This window comes from Narcine bancroftii, chromosome 4, assembly GCF_036971445.1.
Source record: "Narcine bancroftii isolate sNarBan1 chromosome 4, sNarBan1.hap1, whole genome shotgun sequence".
NCBI classification, from domain to species: Eukaryota; Metazoa; Chordata; class Chondrichthyes; order Torpediniformes; family Narcinidae; genus Narcine; species Narcine bancroftii.
The window spans coordinates 175,056,399-175,078,872 of NC_091472.1; the positions used below are offsets into that span (position 1 = coordinate 175,056,399).

At 40.9% G+C, this 22,474-nt stretch overlaps 1 protein-coding gene and 1 long non-coding RNA gene across 5 annotated transcripts in view; one reads left to right on the top strand and one right to left on the bottom strand.

Annotated features, from left to right (window-relative positions):
- Window positions 1-22,474, bottom strand: part of LOC138761255 (coiled-coil domain-containing protein 60-like) — a 176,645-nt gene that overhangs the window by 72,769 nt on the left and 81,402 nt on the right. For all 4 annotated transcript variants that reach the window (XM_069933098.1, XM_069933099.1, XM_069933100.1 and 1 more), the window contains one exon: window positions 9,641-9,726. In XM_069933098.1, the coding sequence (XP_069789199.1) occupies window positions 9,641-9,726 (86 nt within the window). The remainder of the gene's footprint in view (window positions 1-9,640; window positions 9,727-22,474) is intronic.
- Window positions 14,561-22,474, top strand: part of LOC138761262 (uncharacterized) — a 161,261-nt gene continuing 153,347 nt past the window's right edge. Inside the window, exon 1 of the long non-coding RNA XR_011356220.1 lies at window positions 14,561-14,726. This is a non-coding gene — a long non-coding RNA (uncharacterized lncRNA). The remainder of the gene's footprint in view (window positions 14,727-22,474) is intronic.

The following is a 22,474-nucleotide window of genomic DNA, read 5'->3' on the forward strand; positions in this document are numbered from 1 at the left end:
GTATCCTCTTTGATATTATTTGCTCGCCTACTTTCATACTTCACCTTCAAGTTTTTAAAAAATTCCCAATCCTCTATCTTCCCATTAATTTTTGATTCCTTGTATGCCCTTTTTAAAAAAAAAAGTTGGCTTTGACTTCCCTTGTCAGTTACAGTTGTGACATTTTTCCATTTGAATACCAGTATTTCCTCTTTTTTGGTATGTATTTATCCTGCACCTTCCAGCAGAAACCTAATAGCCTGAATACGTATGAGATTGCCTGATCTTGGAAGCTAAGCAGGCTCAGTCCTGGTCAGTAGACAATAACAGACAATAGACAGTAGGTGCTAGAGTAGGCCAATTGGACCGTCGAGCCAGCACCGCCATTTTTCAGATCATGGCTGATTATTCACTATTAGTATCGATTCCCAGCCTTATCCCCATAACCTTTAACTTCCCTGCCCACAAGAGCCTTATCTAATTCCCTTTTTAACATATCCAGCAAATCTGCCCCTACCACTCTCTACAGCAAAGCATTCCACAGATCCACACTTCTCTGGGTTAAAAAATTTCTCCTCATCTCTGTCCTAAAGGGCCTTCCCTGTATTCTTCAACTATACCCTCTAGTCCTAGTCTCTCCCAACATTGGGAACATATAATCCGAATTCACCCTGTCTAGCCCCTTGATAATCTTATATACATCAATCATGTCTCCCCTCATCCTCCATTGCATACAAGCCCAGTCTCTCTAACCTTTCAGCGCATGTCAATCCTGCCATCCTGGGAACTAACCTTGTAAATCTGCACTGCACTCCCTCTATATACTTGGAGGGGAGAACTCCTCAGAACACCAGATGCTTGTAGGTTTCTGTGAGGGGCGCTGGACAAAGTGGCGACTCTCTGTCTGTCTTACTTTAGACAAAAGTCAAAGAATTTCCTGTATGTTGATTCTAAATGTAGTATTAAGTGACAATAATGGAACCTTTACCCCATTTCTTTCAGAAACTCCATCCATTACTGCTCTGCCATCTTCCTCACCAGTGCCCACTTCCAATCTACTTTGGCCAGTTCTTCTTTCAAGTTAATCCTCAACTCCATTGAAATACTGATACATCTGACTTCAGTTTCTCCTTGTTAAATCTCAAATTGAACTCACTCATACTGTGAGCACTGCCCCTAATGGTACCTTTTCTCCAAACTCTCTAATCATCTCTGGTATATTACACAACACCACATCTGGTGCAGCTAATCTTCTCCATGGATTGTTACCTTGTTGTGGTGTTGAAGCTTGTGTGGTCCTGTGATCCCAAGAGTGATGCCATCTGGAGCTAGGCTCCTGTTCGGGTCACCCGTGGCAGTAAGGTCGAAGGTGAGGTCCCTGACAAGGAACAATCCAACTAAGTCCTCAACAGTGGAACAGGGGGACAAAGTTACTCTGAACTCAACAGCTGTGAAGGTGGATGAAGGCTACAACAAATCCATCAGCTCCAATCATCATGGTTTCCATGCCATTGGAATTAGTTGGTTGATTTGTGAAGTAACATCTGCAACATCAAGTACACATTAAACAAATACACACACAGACATCTTCACTCGTAGATCAACGGAATGAAGGCCATCATCCTCAACTACAAGGGATAGTTACCATGATGACGGATCTCCTAGAGGGCTCATCAAGAAACTGCTCTCAAAAGCCATCTCACAGGCTTTCCACAAATTCTCTCTCTTGAGATCCAGTTCCAACCAGGTTTTCCCAATCTACTTGCATGTTAAAATCTCTCATGACTAACATAACATTGCTCTTCTAAACACTCAATTTGCACTGTCTGCAATTTTGCCCTACCTGCCTGACCTTCCACAAACTCCCTACCAGCTGTCCCTACTTATCAGTCGCCTCTTCACTTTTATTCCCACCCCCCTGCGAATTTAGTTTAACGCAAACCCCCGCCCTATAAGAGCATTAGCAAACTTCCCTGCCAAGATATAATTTGTTGTCCACATCCAGGTTACTGTTTGGAGGTCTGAAGATAACTGCCAATGGTGTTTTATTAATACTGGCAACCCACAAAGATTCTATATTTTCAGATCCTACGTCACCTCTTTCTCATGATTTTAATGTTGTTCCCTACCAACAGAGCCACACCACCCCCTCAGCGTATCCACCTATCCTTTCAATACACTGTGTATCTTTGGACATTCAACTCCCAATGACATCCACGACTCCATGATGGCCACAAAATCATAGCTGACAATCATGTCACCTCTAGTGATTTATTGTTGTTCCTTACCAACAGACCACACCGCCCCACCTGCTTACCTGCACATCCTTTCCATACACTGTGTATCCTTGGATATTCAGGTCCCAAAGACATCCATCTTTAGCCACAACATCATTCCTTCCAATCTGTCACTGAACTACAAGGTCATCCACTTTATTTCTTATGCTGAGCATTTAAATACAAACCCTTTAGCACTTTATCTGCTACTTTTGACTCAGTGTCCCTGTTGCATTGCACTGTCTGCAATTTTGCCCTACCTGCCTGTCCTTCCACAAACTCCCTACCAGCTGTCCCTACTTATCAGTTGCCTCTTTACTTTTATTCCCACCCCCCCTGCGAATTTAGTTTAATGCATACTCCCGCCCTATAAGAGCATTAGCAAACTTCCCTGCCAAGATATATGTTCTCCTCCAGTTCAGGTGCAACCCGTCCCACTTGTACAGGTCACTCTTCCCCAGAAAAGGTTCCAATGATCCAAGATCTTGAATCCCTGCTCAATCTCCTCAGCTACTCATGTACTATCTTGCTGTTCTGACCTTCCCAAGCTTGTGGCACCAGGAGTAATCCAGAGATGACCACCTTGGAGATCTTGCTTTTCAGCCTCTTTCCTAACTTACTTTGCAGGACCTCTAGCCCATTCATTTGTACCAATATGTGCCACATTCTCTAGCTATTCACCCTGCCCCTTAAGAATAAATATTCTGCACCTGCTCAGAGACATCCTGCACCCAGGAGGTAACACTATTTTGGAGTATCTTTTGTGGCCGCTGAATCTCCTATCTGTTCCCCTGACAATGACTCCCCTATGACTAATGCCTTCCCAATTCTCTTCTGAGACTCAGAGCCGACCATGGAGCTATTGGTCTGCCTGCTGCCTGGCCCAGATAGGTCCATCATCCCCAACCCCCCCACCCAGCAGTATACGTGTTACTGAGGGGAATGACCACAGGGGTACCCTGTACTCTTGTCTGTTCCCTTTTTCCTCCCTCCTGTCACCTAGCTACCTTCCTCCTCTCTCCTAGTTTGATTGCATCCCTGCAACTTCTGTCTATCACTCATTCAGCCCCTTGAATGATCTGGAGTTCATCCAGCTCCAATTCCCTAACACTGTCTGTAATTAGCTGCAGCTGGATGCACTTCTCGCAGATGAAGTCATCAGGGATCTAATGGCTTCCCTGACAATCCACATTCTGCAAGAGAAGCATTCCCCTGCCTTGGCTGCCATTCCCACTGTCTATTAAAAAGACAAGAGATAGAAAAACCTTGCCTCAACTCTTACACCTCCACCGAAGCCTCTGCTTACCGAAGCCTCTCGAGCCAAAGCCTCAAAATCCCACTCCTACTTCAAGCAATTCACACAATGGCCACTCCACAATGGATGCTCCACTTGACTGTATCTTCCTTTTATTGGCTTCAGCTATTCACAGTAACCCAACGAAATTCAAATGATCGCTTACTTTCCCCATTGCTTTTTTAACTGTTTCTCTTCTCATTCACACTCCCGCTCTTACAGTCCCCAAAGAGATTTAAACAAGCACCTACTTCTACCTCTCCCACTGTTTTTTAACCTCTCCTCTTCTTGCAGTCAAGAGAGTAAATGCAAGCACTGAGGTAAGGTAAGACAAGTTAACTAGTGGACATGGTTGGAGGGTGAAATATTTAAAGAAAACATTTGGAGCAACTTCTTCACATAGAGAGTGGTGAGAGAGTTGAATGAGCTGTTAGCTGAAGTGGTCAATGCAGGCTCAATTTTGACATTTAAGAAAAATTTGACTAAGTTCATAAATGGGAGGGTTATGGAGGGCTACAATCTGGGTGCAGGCCATAGGGACTGGGCAGAATAATCCTGCACAGATTAGACAGGCCAAAAGCCTGTTTTTGTGCTGTAGAGTTCCATAATATGAACCCATGGCTGGAAGAACTGTACACTGAATGAACGTGATTTCTTGTAATCACTGAATAAATCACTCTTGTTAATGTAAAAAAAACACACTGTGCTATTCATGTGGCCAACATTCCTATTATGTTTTATTTTGCACTGAAATGAAATCACATCGTGAAAAAAGTGGTGCAAAATGATCAATTACTTGATAACTTTGTGAATTGAAACCTAAACTTTTTCCCGCACTATTCCGCACTAAATGCAGGAACATCACCTTTCTAAAGTCAAAGGCATTACTTTCTATGGATTCTTTTTTGTTGCAATTTGTTTCATTCATTCCTTTTGTAAAAGACAGACCCACCATTTCTGTCAGAAGTTGTCATTCACCATGCAGGGTTTTGATACCAGTTGGTCAGACCCTCCAGGGCTATGGAATGATGGGACAACCATGGGGTTGCACAGACCTTCATGAACAGAGCGGACAACGTCTGCGAGATTAGCTAAGACAGCCCAATGTGTGCTGTAGGTACAGAGATGGGCAACTTTGGTCTCAAGTTAATTCTCTCCCTTTGTGTTTAAAAATACCAATGAAATGAACCACACTCCATTACTTAGCTGCTATTTCTATTATTCTTTTAAAGTATTAATTTGACAATTTTTCAAGCACATGGCCATCATTTTGCTAATGAAGACTGATTTTTCACTTCAACAAAGAAGTCTGTTTTCTTCTGAGTCGTTTATATATCAGACATGATATGGTTGACAAATCTGAGGTACAGTTTGCTCCACACCCTTGCCATTAACAGCATATTGCATACACAAAGAAGCAACATGTGTTTGTGACTGCACGCAACACATTTGGATTTGTTCTTACAGAGATATTCCCTTCATTCTACCTGTCTCTCCCCCACTTTCTGTTCTACTGTAAACCTGTCTTCTCTCTTTCCCAGTTCTGACAAAAAGATTCCAGACCTTAAACATGAACCATTTCTCTTCCACAGATGCTGCCTGACCAGTTGAGTGTTTGCAGCTATTTTCTGACTTGGTACACCACAGACCTGACACCCAACAATACACATCAGCAGTCAACAACAGTCACAAAATAACATTAGCATAGCAGTGGAACACAGATCGAAAGAAGCTGTGGTCAAATAGCATGGTGCTATCTCCAATGCAAACCAGTAAATAGAGTCAGAGTTTTACATCATGGAAACAGTCATTTCGGCTTAATGTTCATGCTGACCAAGGCATCTACCTGAGCTTTGTCTATGTTTAGCCCGCATCCCTCAAAACTTTTTCTATCTGTGTACCTGTCTAATTGTCCTTTGAACATAACAATATCCATGCCCATGACTTCTTCTGACTGCTTGTCTCTTATACCCACCCTCCAGTGTGTGAAGAAAGAGCCCCTCAGGTCCCTTTTAACTCTTTCCCCTCTCAGATTAAATAATGCTCCCTAGTTTTAAATTCTCCAACCAGAGAAATAGACTGTGCCTAATCTCTATTAGGTTCCTCTCAACCTCATATGCTCCAAGGAGAAAAGTCCTAACCTGTCCATATAATTCAAGCTGACTGGTCCCAGTCAATTCTTGTGAATCTTTTCAGCATCTTTAATCACCTCTTTTCATTATTGAAATTAATGATTCTATTCATGGATAAACAAGGAAGACATCTTGGCATTTGATACATTGCAGAAGAGCCTGATGCTGAGAACAAGAGATCTAATTACAGATCTAATTTAAGGTAAACACAGCAGGGATTTACAAAGTTGGGAAGTTAGGAAAACAAGCAGTGAGGTCATGGACCTATGCAGATTAGAGGAGGTGCTTGTTTCCTTAAACCCCCAGGGTCAGACAAGATATTCTCACAGTCCTTGAGGGAGGCTAGTGTAGAAATTGCAAGAGCTCTGGCAGGAATATTTAAAATGTCCTGAGCCACAGGTGCTTTGTTGGATGATTGGAGAGTAGCTCATGTTTTCCATCGTTTAAAAAAGGCTCCAAAAGTAACCCTGGAAATTATAGGCTGGCGAGTCTGTTGTCAGTAGTTGGCAAGTTATTGGAAGGTGCTCTAGGAGATCGGATATATAAGTATTTGTATAGCCAGGGACTGATTAGGGATCATCAATATGCCTTGGTGTGTGGTAGGTTGTGTTTAATCAATTTGTCGAGTTTTTCAAGGAGGTTACCAGGAAGGTTGATGAAGGAAAACTGTGAATGATGTCTATATGGACTTTAGTAGGCCTTTTACAACGTTTAACAATGATACGAGTCTCCAATTCCTGATATCCTCCTCCTCCCCTCTTCTCTTTGAAGATAAGGGTGATCATGCCCTTCCTCATGGAGTCAGACATGCTACCTGCCAGGAGCATGGCACTGAGCATTTGCAGCAGGTCCGAATCTACCCAGTCCCACAAAAAAAAATCAAGTACATTGGTCTTCTGTCCTTTATTATTTAATTGCAAAGGTCACCATTACTGAGAGATGCACTTTTTATGTTACATGGTGTGACATCACTCACAGCTGATCTCAACAATTCTGCCAACGAAATTTGATATCAAGTACGTTAAATCCTTTAATCTCAATTAATACTGTCCTTCATTTCTAAATTTTACATATGTTAATCCATTCTAATTGAACCTTCATTTATTAAATGCTTATGAATTCCTGATTTATTCAATCTTAAACAGTTCAGTGATTAGCTAATATACTTTAGCAGTAACCTAATTAACAAACATTTCTTAATGAATGCCATTAATTAAGAGGCTGATGTGGTGACAGATTTCTTCACCATTAGGTCTTGACCCAATACAAATAAAATTTCCATCTCCTTCCACAGTTTTCAATCCCTGCTCCCATGCAATACTGACTCTCTCTTCAACAATTTGATCAAGCTACTTGGTTCTTTGTATCTAATCCAGTTCAGTGAATGGTTAGATCATTCTGGGATCATTGCATACAGAGTGGGCTGCTGTAATATTAAAATGGATATCCACCCACCAGAGATAATTTGGGGAGGGGGGGGGGGTTGTTGGTGTTGAGGGGGAGGAGGGCACAGTAGGAAAAATGGTTTGCAAGGTTGAGGTTAAAAAGTGTGAGGTTAGATTTCTAATGCAGACTGTCTCTTGTGGACAGAAAGCTGAGATAACTTCATGAAATTCAATTAAAACCATGAACAGTTTACATACAGAAGATAATGGCAGATGGTCATGTAGAAATCAAAGGAAAATAGTATAGAGACTATGAAGCTTGCTATCATGAGGTGTCTATGAAATAATGTACTGATGCATTTGAGGGGAAAACTAGATAAGCAAATAAGCGAGATGCCTTTAGTTTAGGTTGGAAGCATTGGAGGAAGCTTAAGTGATAAGCAGCACCATGCCTATACAGTATTACGTGGTACATAATCCCATAAATCAGAAAGCTATTCCACTAACAAGACATCACAAGTGACCAGGGCCAACATCTAATGCCCACAATGGGATTGCACTACAGTGAAGACCAGACAGTTTGGTCATTGGATTTTACTTCCATCACCAAGTCCAACTCTTGGAGCAACTCTACTTCCTCATTGGAGATCAGCTAATACACGAGGAACAAGTGTTTGAAACTGGCAAGTGTATTCAGCCAATTGCCCATTTTGGGACATTTGGGGGAGGTGTCACTCTCCTTATCTTTCAATTCACTAACTAGGAACATGGCAGTTTCATTAGAAAGAATACACCTGTAAAATTGAGCAAACCTACCAACATAAGGTAATGATATTTATGAAGCAGATGGAAAAAAAATCAGAATGCATCATATTTACATAATGCAAATCAGGGTTTACTAGAGTTGAGGGTCATTTTAACTCTGGAAGAAGGCACAGGTACTTGAAGTATATACAGCACAGTAACAGGTCCGCAAGACAGTGCACCCAAATACAGTAAAACTGGTATCCAGAATTCAAGCCACTGGGGGAAAAAAATCAAGGAAAATAAATTTAAAAATTAAAATAATAGGTTAAAAAAATGCAAGTTTAAAATTATAGAAGTAAATGATCTGAGAAGCAACACATAAACCTTTGGTGAAGATGGGAGCAAATATCCAGCCAGTGGAGGCCTTGGTCGGGCTTTGCTCGTAGCAGCTGTTTGAATAAAGTTGTGTGAAACAGCAATGGCGTCGCCCAGGATGAAGAGCTGGTTGATGCTACTCGCCGTTGGGGTGACTCTCTTAAAATGTCTCCTTATCCCTGCTTAGTAAGAGTCACCCTGAACGGAAGTCTTGTCTGTCAACTTAGTGGGGGGGGGGGGGGGGAAGAGTTAATTATCTATAATGTTATTGTTCATCTTTTGAGAAGCTCTGTGGAGGGGGAGGAACCTGCAGATACAGTGACGGTTAAATATTTTCAAAGAATGCAACTGAAAATAAAGTAAAATATTTTAAGGTTGACATATTTATACAAGTGAAGCTTGTTCAGTGTAAATACAGTATAGTATTTTTGTCTTTTCAGCTGTTTATTCTTAATACAGGTGTAATATAAGAGTAAGTCTCAAGCAACTATAAAATAGATTTATCCGATATCTACCAATCCCCACAGATGCTGTTTTACTCTACCCCAAATAACCTTCAACCCCTGTACATTTTTGGAGGGTGGGAGGAAACCAGAGCACCCAAAGGAAACACACGCAGGCATGGAGAGAACGTACCAACTCCTTACAGACAGTGTTGGATTCTAACCCAGGTCAGGGGTGCTGTAACAACTTTGTGCTAACCATGCTGTCCATTATTCAGACCATTCTGATGGCACTGAACTCCTCATTATTTCCTTGATTCATCAAGTATCCATAAGCACAACCCTATCACCAATGACCGTGAATTAGCAGACATCTTGATTGGATTCTGCTCCCCACTCCAGACAAGGTGGTACTCAGAAAAACTGCAACACCAATACTATTGTCTTCGTTTGACATAAAGTAACTCAAACCTGCCACTATGCTGGGCTTAATCTGCAGATAGAGAAACGGAATTAATGACCTTTCATCAATAACAGGCCCCAATGAAAGGTCATTAACCTGGAACTTTAGCTCTATTTGTCTCTGTCAGCTGCAGGGCTTCCTGAATACTTCAAGCATTTTCAATTTTTAATTTCAGACTTGCAGCATACATAGTATTTGTTTCTTTATCATCCAAGCCTTGGGATTTCAAGGAGAGTGGAGGAAAGTTGATGGGGATGTTTGAGGTATGTTTTTTATTAATTATATGAAAAAAGTGATAGATGCTTGGAATACTTTACTGGGATGGTGGTGAAGGCTGGTACAATATGAACATTTGAATGAATTTGAATGAATGTGGATGCCAGAAAAATAGAGGGTTATGTGTGTGTGGTTTGGAAGGGCTACAATGTTGTGGAGTCAGTTTATGTAGGTCAACTTAATATCATGGGTTGATGAGCCTGTTCTGTGCTCCCGTGTTCTATGCTCAATGAGGCGCTATGGTGCATTGATGTCATCAGGCAATCTTACCTGGTATGTGACAGATCCTTACTGATAGTTTTCAAGTCCTTTTCTTTGTGCTTGTCTTTCAAAGGCTTACGATTTGCCGTAGTCATCTGCAGAATTAGAACAACAATTTTAAATCTATTGCCTTGACAGCAAGTTGTAATTAGTACAAAGCACAGAAATATTAAGAATGAACCGTGAATCAGTGGAGGAGGAGTTGGGATCCTCAGAACTCCAGCACAAATGAGGGTAAAAGTGTAGAAAACAACTGATAAAATAGAATCAAAATGCGGGGGAACAAAAGTGCCTGACAGAAGAATTTGCTTCAGAAGGATGCATTTCTTACTCTAAAGTGAGGGCCCAAAGCCAGGGTTACACCAGTTGATGGAAGTCGGACTTGGGCACAACAATTGATGAATGGTGGTGGGAAGACCAATAGCATGACAGGAATTTTCAACGCTGGTGCAGAATAATTTCCTGCATCAGTTATACCTCATACCGCAAAAAATTACATAAATCAAAGCCAGAAATTTTGGAATTATGCTTTAGATGGTGTAGAGGTTGGAACCTTTGTCCACTCCACCTGGCTATGTCCAAAGGTGAAATCCTTCTTGGGGGGGACGGTGGGGGGGGGGGGGGGGTACCTGGGGTCATTCTGGGAAAAAAAATTACGAAAGTGGATTTTCCACAGGATCCGGAATTATACCTACTGGGAGATATTGGGGAAATACAGTTTAGACTGTCTAAACGCCAAATTCAGTTTGTGAAGATCACCTTGTCGGTAGCCAGGAGGTGTAGGGTGGTTGTGTGGAAGTCTGACTCTCAGCTTAGTATTACATGATGAAATGCTGAAATGCAAGGTTGCATTCTCCTGGAGAAAATTATCTACAACTTCAGGAAGAAGTATGGCACATTCGCTGAAGTATGGCAGCCGTGTCTGAAGCACATAGCCATGCCCTCCTCCCCTCCCTTTTAAGCGTTGAGCTTTGAGTAACGAGTGGGTAAAAACCTGTCCCATTAGGTATATAAGGAGAGTGAACTGGAGGGCGTGGCACAGACAATTTTTATTCTCATTTTCATTGTTTATCCCCTATCTTCTATTGTTCATTTAATATTTGGGGTCCAATAGCATGTTGTTTTTCTTATGTAATTGTGTATCTGCACAAGTTATGGGAGAAGGGAGGGGAGAGGGGAAAATGCTGGACTCTATGAATTATATTCTGCAGAAGGAAAATCTACTTTATTGTGTGCTTGGATTTGCGTGAGTCTTGAAAAATAAAATAATTAAAAAAATATTAGGAATGAACTTTACCTTCAAGATATTTTTTTAAAAACTTTATTTAAAGATTTTATCACAGGAATAAAAAGAAAAATTACATTTAAAGAAAAAATATAAAATAAAATAATATAATTACAATACAACATTAATAACCTAACTTAATTCAACCTAACCCCCCCTACATATACAAGAACTAAAAAAAATCTATATATTAAAAAAACCCACCCTTCCCCTCCCCCAAAATAAAGAGTGAAGAATTAGTAAAATTAATAATATTATATATTAAAAAAAAACACACAAAGAAAAAGAAAAATATGACAAATAAAAATAATTTAAAAAAAAGATTTATCAGATCTAAAATATCACATCTAGGAACATACTTAAATCAAACTTAATTGTATATACTTAACAAATGGAGTCCACTTCAACTTATAAAAAGACATCTTATCTTGAATTGAAAAAGATATCCTTTCCATAATTAAACAAGACTTCATCTCTAAATACTACCTATCCAAAGTTTCTATCTTTCCAAGTAGACGCTATACATCCTTCAAGATATTTTTCACCAAATATCAAAATATAGCTGGCAACTCATTTAATTATCTGCAGTTTGCAGGACATTGGGGATTCAGAATGGCTGTCACATTGGTCTTTGGGAGAGTCATTGTGTCAAATAATACGAGCCAATGTCAATTAAGGTACAAATCTTGTGAGGAGATACATTATTTTAATATTTACATCAGCAGTGAGTTTATAGAGCCAAAAGTTTTCATTTTCTCTGTGATAATCAAACAACCAATGTTTTTTTAAATCTCCCAAACTGGACACCAAGCAAATACTGCAGCTCAAACACTTATACCAAAATATCTTGGTGTAAAGTGATGACATAACAGTTAAATTACCTCAATTATCAATCTAGAGACCCAAGTTCAGACCCCACTGTGGCACCCATGGAATTTAAATTCAGTTGGTAACTGTATCTAACCCCAAAGCAAAAGTATCTAAAATGAGAGCACTTAGAGTTAGGGTGAAGGGCAAGTCTTTTAAAGGAAATTTATTTTCATGCAGAGGGTGGTTGAAATCTGGAAGGCACTGCCTGGGGTGGTGAAGACAGGCATTTTCATGATTATATTCAAGAAATATCTGGTCGAGCCATTGACCAAGACCAAGTGGTGGAAGATGGGATTTACACAGACAGGTACTTTATGGTCAGGATGGACATGGTGGGCTGATCTATTCTGTGCGACTCTGACTCCATGACTTCAACTTGGAAAGGTTCACTTGAATGACTAACAATGAATATGTAATGTTTATCATCAGGCACATGATAAAAACCCATTGGGGACAAAAATCTGCCTTCCTCACCCATCTAATCGAGATGTGACTCCAGATCAACCCTTTTTATTGACTCTTCAATACTCTCAGTAAGCCACTTTGTTATGCCACATTACATTGAAACAGAAGAAAAATGGTAAGTGAAACAAAGTTTAGGGGAGAGGTCATGCATTGCCAGGGGTGGAAGCTGAACATTTAAAAAACCTTTAGATAGGCATACGGATGCAAGAGAAATGGAGGGTTATAGGTGTGAGGTAGGGAAGGACTAGATTGTTCTGGAACAGGTTTAGACAGACCAGCACAACATGAAGGGCCTTTTCTGTGTTTTAATGTTCTATGCTCGAAAACCTGATAGACCACCTCGTGTCAATCCAGGCACTGAATTTGCACATGGCAGTTTCTCCCACCCAGTGGACTTTGCAAGGTAACCAAGGGCCTGGACAATACGAAACACACAGCCCCACCAGCAGAAGGTTCTTCTCTCAAGTCTGACTTAGAAATATATCACCAGAGAGGGAATCCTGGAATTCCAACAGGATCAATGAAGGAATGCAACACTTCAACACCATCTTCTCAAGTTGATTTATGGATGGGCAAGAAACGCTAGCTTTTGTTTGTAATGCTGAAACTAAATAAAAAGTCTTTGAAGAATATTGTTTCATCACTTTGTTATATAGATATTCTAACATGTATCAATGCAGGAGAAAGATGAGGCCAATGCTTTTCTTAAGAATGAATCTTAGTGACAGTACTAAAGTACTCCAGTTAAATGGACTTTAATTAAATTCTTCAGTTCTTCCATTTCTTTTCTCCAACCTTGTTTTCATTCAGCACAATAACATTGGCAATACTGAACTTTGTCAGAACAGAATGCAGTGTCAGCATTAATTTTAACCTGGTTACCGAATCAGATTGAGATTTCCGATTTATTGTCAGAGAACATACATGACATTACATACTGAAATTCTTTTTCCTATGGCACAACATCATGGGTCAGTCATTTTAATCAAGGGTCATTTAGAAACAGCAAATCTGTGAAATCATTGAATTGACCAACTTCCCAAGCCAGGAACAAACAAACCAAATACAACACCACTGTTGTCTTTCCATCTGAGATAAGGCAATATGAAACTGGAAAATTCCAATGTACATTCGATTGATATTGAAGGAGAGACAAGGGAAGAGAATAGCAAGCAGACTGGCTGCATCACTGTCTGGTATGGGGATACAAACATCCCTGAGTAGAAAGCCCTCCAAAAGGTAGTGGACACAGCCCAGGCCACCACAGGCAAAATCCTCACCAACATCGAGAACATCTACAGGGGACACTGCTGTCAGAGAGCAGCAGCAATCGTCAAAGATCCACATCACCCAGCACATGTTCCGTTCTCGCTGTTGCCATCAGGAAAGAGATAGAGGTGCCACAAGACTCGCACGCTACCCCTCCACCATCAGACTCCTCAACAACTAACCCAATTAGGGACTCATTTAAGGACTCTTACTTGCACACTTCATTTTTTTTTCTCTCTGTATTGCAGTCAGTTGGTTTCCATTTATTCATTTGTTTACACGAGTGCATTTTATTTGCACGACCCATAAGTAGTAATTCTACCTTGCCGGAAGGAAAAGGAATCGCAGTATGTGATGTCATGTATGTACTCTGACAATAAATTTGGAATATAGACCCGAGTCCGTAACCAGGGGTTATCTGGTTAAAACTTCCCATATTTAATGCTGGCACTGCATTCTATTCTGACAAAGTGCAGTATTGCCAATGTTATTGTCCCCAAAGTGACATACTGAACAAAATCCCTTATCTCTGCCTATTGTCGTTAAAGATCTGAGAGCAACTACTTCCTCTGATACCTCAGCAAGATCCAAAGAAACAATTTATCTAATTGACGTTTCGTGATTATTTAACAGCTTTTGTGATATTTGCCATACAAGGGTGTTGCTACGCTTCCAAAAGGTTGGAAAATGAGAATATACAAGTTTTCTAATGTTGGAATGAATGGAAAAAAATAGCAACTCGCTGATAGTTTGTTTGCTGTCAACAGCAAAACCTGAGCACATTCTCATCCTGATTACCCTTTGCAGATAAATTACTGTAACACAGTTATTATGGCTTTTTTGCCGCATTAAATAAAGGAAAGAGGATGAAGGTTAATTTTACATGGAAGTCCAGCCCTAAATAATATGCAGGCAAAACAGGTTTTACGGACAATTCCTGTTCCTATCTCTTACCTCAACGTCACATCTAATTATGTGCTTCAAGGGTTCTCTGTGGAATTCCAACAAGCTGCCATCACAACCTAACCCTTCAGGCATGCGTCAGACATGCATGGAAAACATTCAAGAACTCCAAGCCATTTGCCAAAAACCTGCAGAGATTGATTACACACCATCTGACCACAAGGATAGTAGATGTGGCTCAGTCATACCCAGAGGGGTATGCCACCAGCTGCCAGGACTGAGATGCAAGTGCATCTGCCTTTGGTAAGTAACTGTTCCGATCAAACACGAGATAGGTTTTTTAAGGATGTAGATATTTTCCTCCTTCCTACAATTTGTTCAGTGACTTTTCTGACAAAATGAATGATGGCACAACTTTCAAGGAGAATAAATCCAGATAAAAGAAGACGAATTTAACAATAACTCGTGGTCATAGAAATCTAACAGTAACTCTTAGTATATTCAAGCTGTTGTTGGCAACAATTTTGTTCAAAATTCCACAGAGTTTAAACAGAGGAATTTAGACTGGGTTTACACATTTTGATTTTGAGTAAAACTATTACGTTAAGCCTGGACTTTATGGAATCCCCAGGAGGTGACACTAAACAGCCACGCACAGCAGAAGGATGAAGTTATCTTCTAAATGCATTAGTTAAAAGCTGCTGGGAAATGGAAACATAATCAGTTCCCAGTTGGAAATAGAAATAAATTCTTTGAAAAAGTAATTACATGAATGGGTTTAACATCATTCACAGAACTGTATGGTAGTTAGCAATCAACCTCATGCTGAAAAATTAGCCAATGAACCCTGACTAGAAGTTTAATTAAAGGATGCAGATTAAAAGCAACCTCAACCTGCCCTTTCCCAGCCTATTCCAACCGCTTCCATAAAACAAATTATTTGTTTCTACTCTTTTGGCCTGCAAGTTCTTTTGGAGACTGATTTGTACCTAGAAGTGAACATGACTAGTGGCCTGCCCTGGACTACCATTTTGATACCATGACCAAAAATGTGCACCAGTGCCTCTACTTCCTCAGAAACCTGAGGAAATTTGGCATGTCACCCCTCTCATCGGGAAGAAGATTCACAAGAAGGAGCTCACATACCACCAGAATCAAGTAGATTCAAAGGGAGTCCTAGTGCAGGATTCCCCAAAGCTTAACCTTCAGAAAGAGTCAGTAGGAAGAAACCAAATGCAAATTAACATTAATTTTGAGAGGTCGACAACAGTGGTTCTCAACCATTTTCTTTCCACTCACATACCACTTTAAGTATTCCCTATGCCACAGGGGCTCTGTGATTATTGAGGGATTGCTTAAGGTGGGATGTGGGTGGAAAGAAAAAGTTTGAAAACCACTGTTTTAATTGTACCTCATTGACTCGTTATGTGCACAGTTTCATAACTCCAAAGGAAATGGGCCAATGGCAATTTTTCTCAAGCAAAATATTTCAGTAACAATTGGGTCTAGAGCAGTGATTCTCAACCTTCCCCTTCCACTCACATACCACCTTAAGCAATCCCTTACTAATCACAGAGCACTGATGGCATAGGGATTACTTACAGTGGTATGAGAGTGGAAAGAAAATGGTTGAGAACCACTGGCCTGCAATATAAAAGCAAGTATTAATGCTGAGACTTTATAAGGCATTGGTTAGTCCACATTTAGAGCCTCACATCAAAGGATGGGTGTGCTGGCATTTGAGAGGTTTGATCCTGGGAACGCAGAAGTTAGTGTATGAGGAGCATTTGATTGCTCTGGAGTTTCAAAGGATGGGGATAGTGGGGTAAAATTTAATTGAAAGCTACAGAATATTGAACATGGAAAAGTTGTTTCCAGTAGTAGGAGAGTCTCAAACCAGGGGGCACAGCCTCAGAATAAAAGATTTCCCTTTAGAAGAGAGATGAGGAAAATTTTCTTCTGCCAGAATGTGGTGAATTTGTGGATTTTTTTTGCCACAAATGCCTCTGGAGGCAAAGTTAAGAGTAGATTTCAAGCAGGGGTTGATGTTCTCAATTAGCAAGGGTGACAGGTTACGGGGAGAAAGAAAAAGGGTTGAGAGGGAAAATACATCAGCCATGATTCAAATAGTACAGTGGTCTTGATGGATCAAATGGCTTAATTGTGCTTCTTTGCTTTGTGGTCCAAGGATAGTTTCTGACCAGCTATTATTAAACTCCTGAATGGCAGCGTTGACAGAGCTGCTGTAATGGCAGTGCTGCGGCTGGTGCAGACCAGGGAGAATGGGAGAGGAGACATAGTGCTGCTCCTCAGGGTCCTACTGCCTGGTCCTAATGCAGACAGCTCTGTACAGGCTTTAAATGGCCTTTTAAATGAGACAACAGTCTTTCTTTAAAAATTCCACAATCCCAGAGTCTGTGCCCAAAATGACAGCGCCTGAACTGGGCAGCATTCCATTAGGGGTTGCAGACACTGGGGGTGCAGTGGAAAGGTGCAAGGAAAAAGAAGTCAGTGGACCAATGAAGGGCTCAGCGGCTGAAGGACACTGGCTCATGGAAGCCAGGTATTGGAACCAGGATTCGAGAGGGTGCTGAGGAAAAGAAGGTTCCAAAGGATCTTGGACATTGATAGCTTTCTGATTGTATCGGAAGTTTGGATCTGGAGCTCGAGTTGTCAATGGCTTGAACTGGAGTCTGAGCAGCTACAGAGGCTGTGAGAGAGCTGGAGGCAAATCAAAGGACACTCAATGTCTCTGAAGGGACTTTAACTTCTCTTTCTCTTTATTGTTAGGGGTGCCAGGCAATGCTCATGGTGATGCTTTGCCTTAAAGCAGACTAAAGTTAAAGTACATCATGAATATTACATTTTTAATGTATGATTACATGATAAATAAAAGGAACCTTTGTCCTTTTCAGATGAACTTCACAACAGGAAAACTATGTTGGTTTTGCTCTGCACCATCTAATTTCTCTTTGTAATGAACTTCTGTACTGTGTCTTACTTGCTGTCCATTGTGCGAGAAGTCTCTGGTCTGATCGCAAAACAAACTTTATCACTGCACCTTGGAATAGGCAACAATAAACTTGAGTTCAAAATATTATTACAATCATTTTCCGTACAAATCTGTTGCATTGATGAAATAGCCCAAAGAGATCAGGAGATTAAAATATCAGGGGAATTCTCAATATTTTTTTTGAGCAAAATATGCTACATTCTGTTTCTAACATGGTGATTCTAAAAGGTCAAATTTTTGGAACATAATTCTTGTACATCATGCATCTCAACTCCCTTTCTTTAAAAAAAACAATGCACAAGGCAGAATCACAAATGGCAATGAGGAAGCATACAAAAGGGAGATAGACCACCTCGTTGAATTGTGCAATAGCAATGACCTTGCACTCAACATCAGCAAAACCAAGGAGATAATTGTGGACTTTCGGAGGAAGTCAAGGGAACACGACCCAGTCCTCATCGAGGGCTCAGTAGTGGCGAGGGTCAAGATCTTCAAATTCCTGGTGTCCACATCTCAGAGGATCTGTCTTGGTGCCTCCACATTGATGCAATCACAAAGAAGGCTCACCAGCAGCTATACTTTGTGATGTGCCTGAAGAGATTTGGTATGTCCCCAAAGACTCATAAACTTTTACAGGTGTACCGTGGAGAGCATTCTGTCTGATTGCATCCTGCCTGGTATGGAGGCGGCAACTCTCAAGACAAGAAAAAAACTCAAGAGGGCTGTTAACTCGCTCTGCCACATCACAGGCACCAAACTTCACTCCATTGAAGACGTCTACACGAGGCGGTGACCTGAAAAAGCCGCCTCTATCCTCAAAGACCCCCACCACCAGGCCATGCCCTCTTCACTCTGCTACCATCAGGAAAAATGTACAGGAGCCTCAAGACGATCACTCAGCAGGACAAGGACAGCTTCTTCCCCACTGCCATCAGATTCCAGAATAATCTATGAACCAAAGACACTGCCTTACTTTACATGCCCTGTTATTATTATTATTTTTTATAGTAATGTCACAAGATTGGTTATAATATGTATATTTTCACTGTGACGCTGCCACAAAAAAACAAATTTCATGACTTGTTCATGACAACAAATCCAGATTTTGAAAGTGCTGATGAATCTGGATGCAATGTTTTCTGGTGAGATGTGGAGGGAGTAATGAGTTACATCCTCACAAAATGGATGGCCCCTTCTCCCTATGAAATCAAAGCCACGTTCCTGAAAATAGGATAGATCTAAAGTACACTATCGCTCCACATGTCCTCAGTTAATAACCCACAGCGATATGCCATCAGAAAACAGCTGGCAGTTTAAACCCCATTTTTTATTTGACTTTCCTGTTTCAGCCTCAGTACCAGGTTATTCTACTGTCTCTCCGATCTCCTCACCAAGAATAAGTGCCCCACTTCATTACCTGTACCCACACCCACTCATCAACCCCGCTCCAAAATCTGAAGTACTGGAATTTGTCTGTCTTTCTTGGTTAAGATGGGTAAGTGGTGCCAAGTTTATTGGCTGTATCTTCAAGGTGCATTTCCGTAAATTATTTTGCACATTTTAGGACTAGAAAACCTCACAGGAAGTGCAGATGATGGAACCCGTGAACAAGCAATGAGAAGCTGAGGGAATGCAGCAGGTCGTGCTGCATCCATCGAGAGAAACAGACAATGTTTCAGGTCACGACCATCTCTCAGGACCCAAATCTCAAAGGGTCCTAGCCCAAAACGTTGACTGCCCATTTCTCTTCATCGATGCTGTCCGACCTACTGAGTCCCTTCTAGCTTCTCATTTTTTTTTTGCTCTTCTTCCACATTTTCTTTGTTTTCTTGCAGAAAGTGGAGCAAAAATCATTGCTCGTTAAACGCTTTAACTTTTAACGATGTTATAAAGATGGGAATATGCTTCCCATCACACCACATAATCAATAGTCCACTTGAATTGTTATGCAGTATTCTCAAAACAGGAAACCCAGACCTTCTACTTAAAACCTATTGGTTTTTCAGGCTTCAGAAACCATCAGGTATCAAATATACATGAATACTGCTACAAGGATGACCCCTTCAACTCATCAAGTACTGTTTGATAGTATGAAAGCACTTTCTCTTCTCAACAACTAAATAAACCATTAGCACTGCCTGTTGTCATTGGCTAGTTCATTCCACTGCATGCTGTCAAATGTTTGACCAGATTTAACACACCTTTAATTCTTAATTACTCAATTTTTTTCCTTTTTTCCCCTCCTCTCAAGAGTTGTGAGATGTTGGATCTCTGGGGATTTCTAATTTCCATTGAAGACCACTTTCTGTGCAATCAGCCAAATACACCCAAGACACAAGGAGCTCACACCAAGGCATGTCCTTATTCAAGAGCTTCTCCTCAAGGACTCACGGAAATTTGCTATAAACATTGTTGTGGTCAGAGAGCAGTTAGATACTTGACACAATCCTCAAAAATGTTTCAGTTTTTTCACCGTTAATATTCTATCCAACAGCGATATTGCAGCAATACCATAATCATAGCAACAAGCCATTTCGACCCATCTTGTTCATAAGACTGTGAAGTGTATCTATGCCAATCCATTTGCCCGCTTTAGGTTCATGTTTCTCTGCTCCTTTTCTATGTACATTTCCAAATGCCTTTGAATATCCACCTCTACCACTCCCTCTGGCAGCTTGTCCGGATGACTAACACTCGCTGCGTGAAATTGTTCCCCTTAAACTCTAGATGGCCCAGATTTCCAAAATCTCAATGAGAACGAGGGTGAGAACATTTCCCCCAGTTGCTTGCACTAAATAACAGTTCTGCATTATATACCATTTTCAAATTCTATTCCATTAAGTTCAATCAAATTTGGGAAGTGGTGTACAACATCCAGTTGGTGGTGAAGCAGTTAGCGCAACACTCTCATAGCACCAGCTGGCAGGACCGGGGTTCAAACCCTGCACTGTCAGAAAGGAGTGTGTACGTTCTCTCCGTGTCTGTGTTGATTTTCCCTGTGGGCTCCGGTTTCTGGTTTCCTCCCACTGTCTGAAACATACCGAGGTGTAGATCAATCTGGTGTAATTGGATGGCATGGGCTCGTGGGCCGAAAAGGCCTGTTACTGTGCTGTATGTCTAAATAAATTTTAAAAACTCTGTTGAGTTAGGGCAATAACCAGGTTGCTACAAGAGTTTGAAGCAGCTCTGGCTTAGTGATAATTATCCAGTGCCTATTGTCAGAAGTTGAGAATGTGCAGAATGTGCAGGATGATTGACAAGGGCATCATCAGACATGACTGGCATACCTGCTCCCTAGTTAAGGGCCCTACAAGCACCAGATCATAATGGCTAGAGCAGTTTTAAACGACTGAGCTAACACTCAGATCTGAATTCAATCTCACCATAGCAATTTTATACCACAAATTCAGAAATATAATGTTGGAAAGTGCGCAGCTGTAGAAGAAATAGATGGGCAGACTATTATTTACATGGGAAAAAATTCAAAATTTGGAGGAGCAAAGGGACTTGGGAGTCCTCGTGCAGGATACCCTAAAGGTTAACCTCCAGGTTGAGCCTGTGATGAAGAAGGCAAAATGCAATGTTGGCATTCATTTCTTGAGGATACAAGAGCTATACAATAGCATACAAGAGAAATGTAATGTTGAGACTCTACAGATTACTGGTGAAACATCACTTGGAGTACTGTGTACAGTTTTGGGCATCTTATTTGAGAAAAGACACTCTGGCATTGGAAAAGGTTCAGAGAAGATTTACTAGAATGATACCAGGAATGAAAGGGTTAGCCTATGAGGGGCAATTGTCAGCTCTTGGACCGTACTCAATGGAGTACAGAAGGATGAGGGGGAGGGGGGCCTCATAGAGGCATGCTGAAAGACCTGGACAGAGTAGATGTGGCAAAGATGTTTCCCATGACAGGGGATTCTAGGACAAGAGGGCATAACTTCAGGATAAAAGGACGCCAATTTAAAATGGATATGTGGAAACATTTCTTTTGTCAGAAGGTTGCAAGTCTGTGGAACTTGTTGCCACAGGCAGCTGTCAAAGCGAGGTCACTGGGTGTAATGAAGGCAGAGGTTGACAGGTATTTGGTTAGTCAGGGCATCGAGGGTTACAGGGATAAAGCTGGGGAGTGGGGCTGAGTGGGAGGATGGATCAGCTCATGTTTGGAATGGCGGAGCAGACTCGATGGGATTGGGCCTACTTCTGCTCCAATATCTTGTGAGTAACTTAGATTTTTGAAACAAGTCATAACTAACAATGGGCACAGAATTATTAATTTGTTGCAACAACAAAAAAAAAAATAAAATCAGTGACTACTCCCTTCTGCTGTCCTTGTATATTCTTGCCTATATGGGACACACATTAATGCTGGTTAACTTTGAAAGGGCCATGAAATTAACTCAGCTCAAAGACAATTATTTGTGGACAACAAGGACATGGAATTGAATCATCTGTTGTCATGTGTACAAAGTTACAGTGAAAAGTTTGCTATCTAGGTTGAGTAAAACTGTACTGAAATGCAGTAAGTAGTGCAATGATGTATGTGCATGGTGTAGAGGAAATCAAGAGAGTGCAGGATATATTATTACAAAGACAACATTCAGGGCGCAGAGGAAAGGACAGTTAATACTGACCTTTAAACATGGACAGATCCATTTAAGAGTCTGACAACATGAAATAAAACTTGAATTTGTTGGTTCATGTACCTGCTGCCCAGTGGAAAGGGGAGGAGCTCAACCAGGGCTCTTTAATACATTGGCAACTTCCCAACACAGCAGGAGGTAAAGAACATTAGTGGAACTCTAATTAAAAAAAAAGAGATGGCCTCCTCAATAATCCTGAACCTTGATTACTGATTAACCACAAGATCCTAATATTCATTACAACGAAGTGTCCAAAGTAGAAGGTTGATCTCAGGAAAGCGTACTGTCTAGATTGAGCTTGAAAGAGAGATCAGGACATTGCAGCCTCCACTATTTTAAATCATGGTCTGATAAGAGGAACAAATTAAGCTTGTTCACTGATGCTACAGATC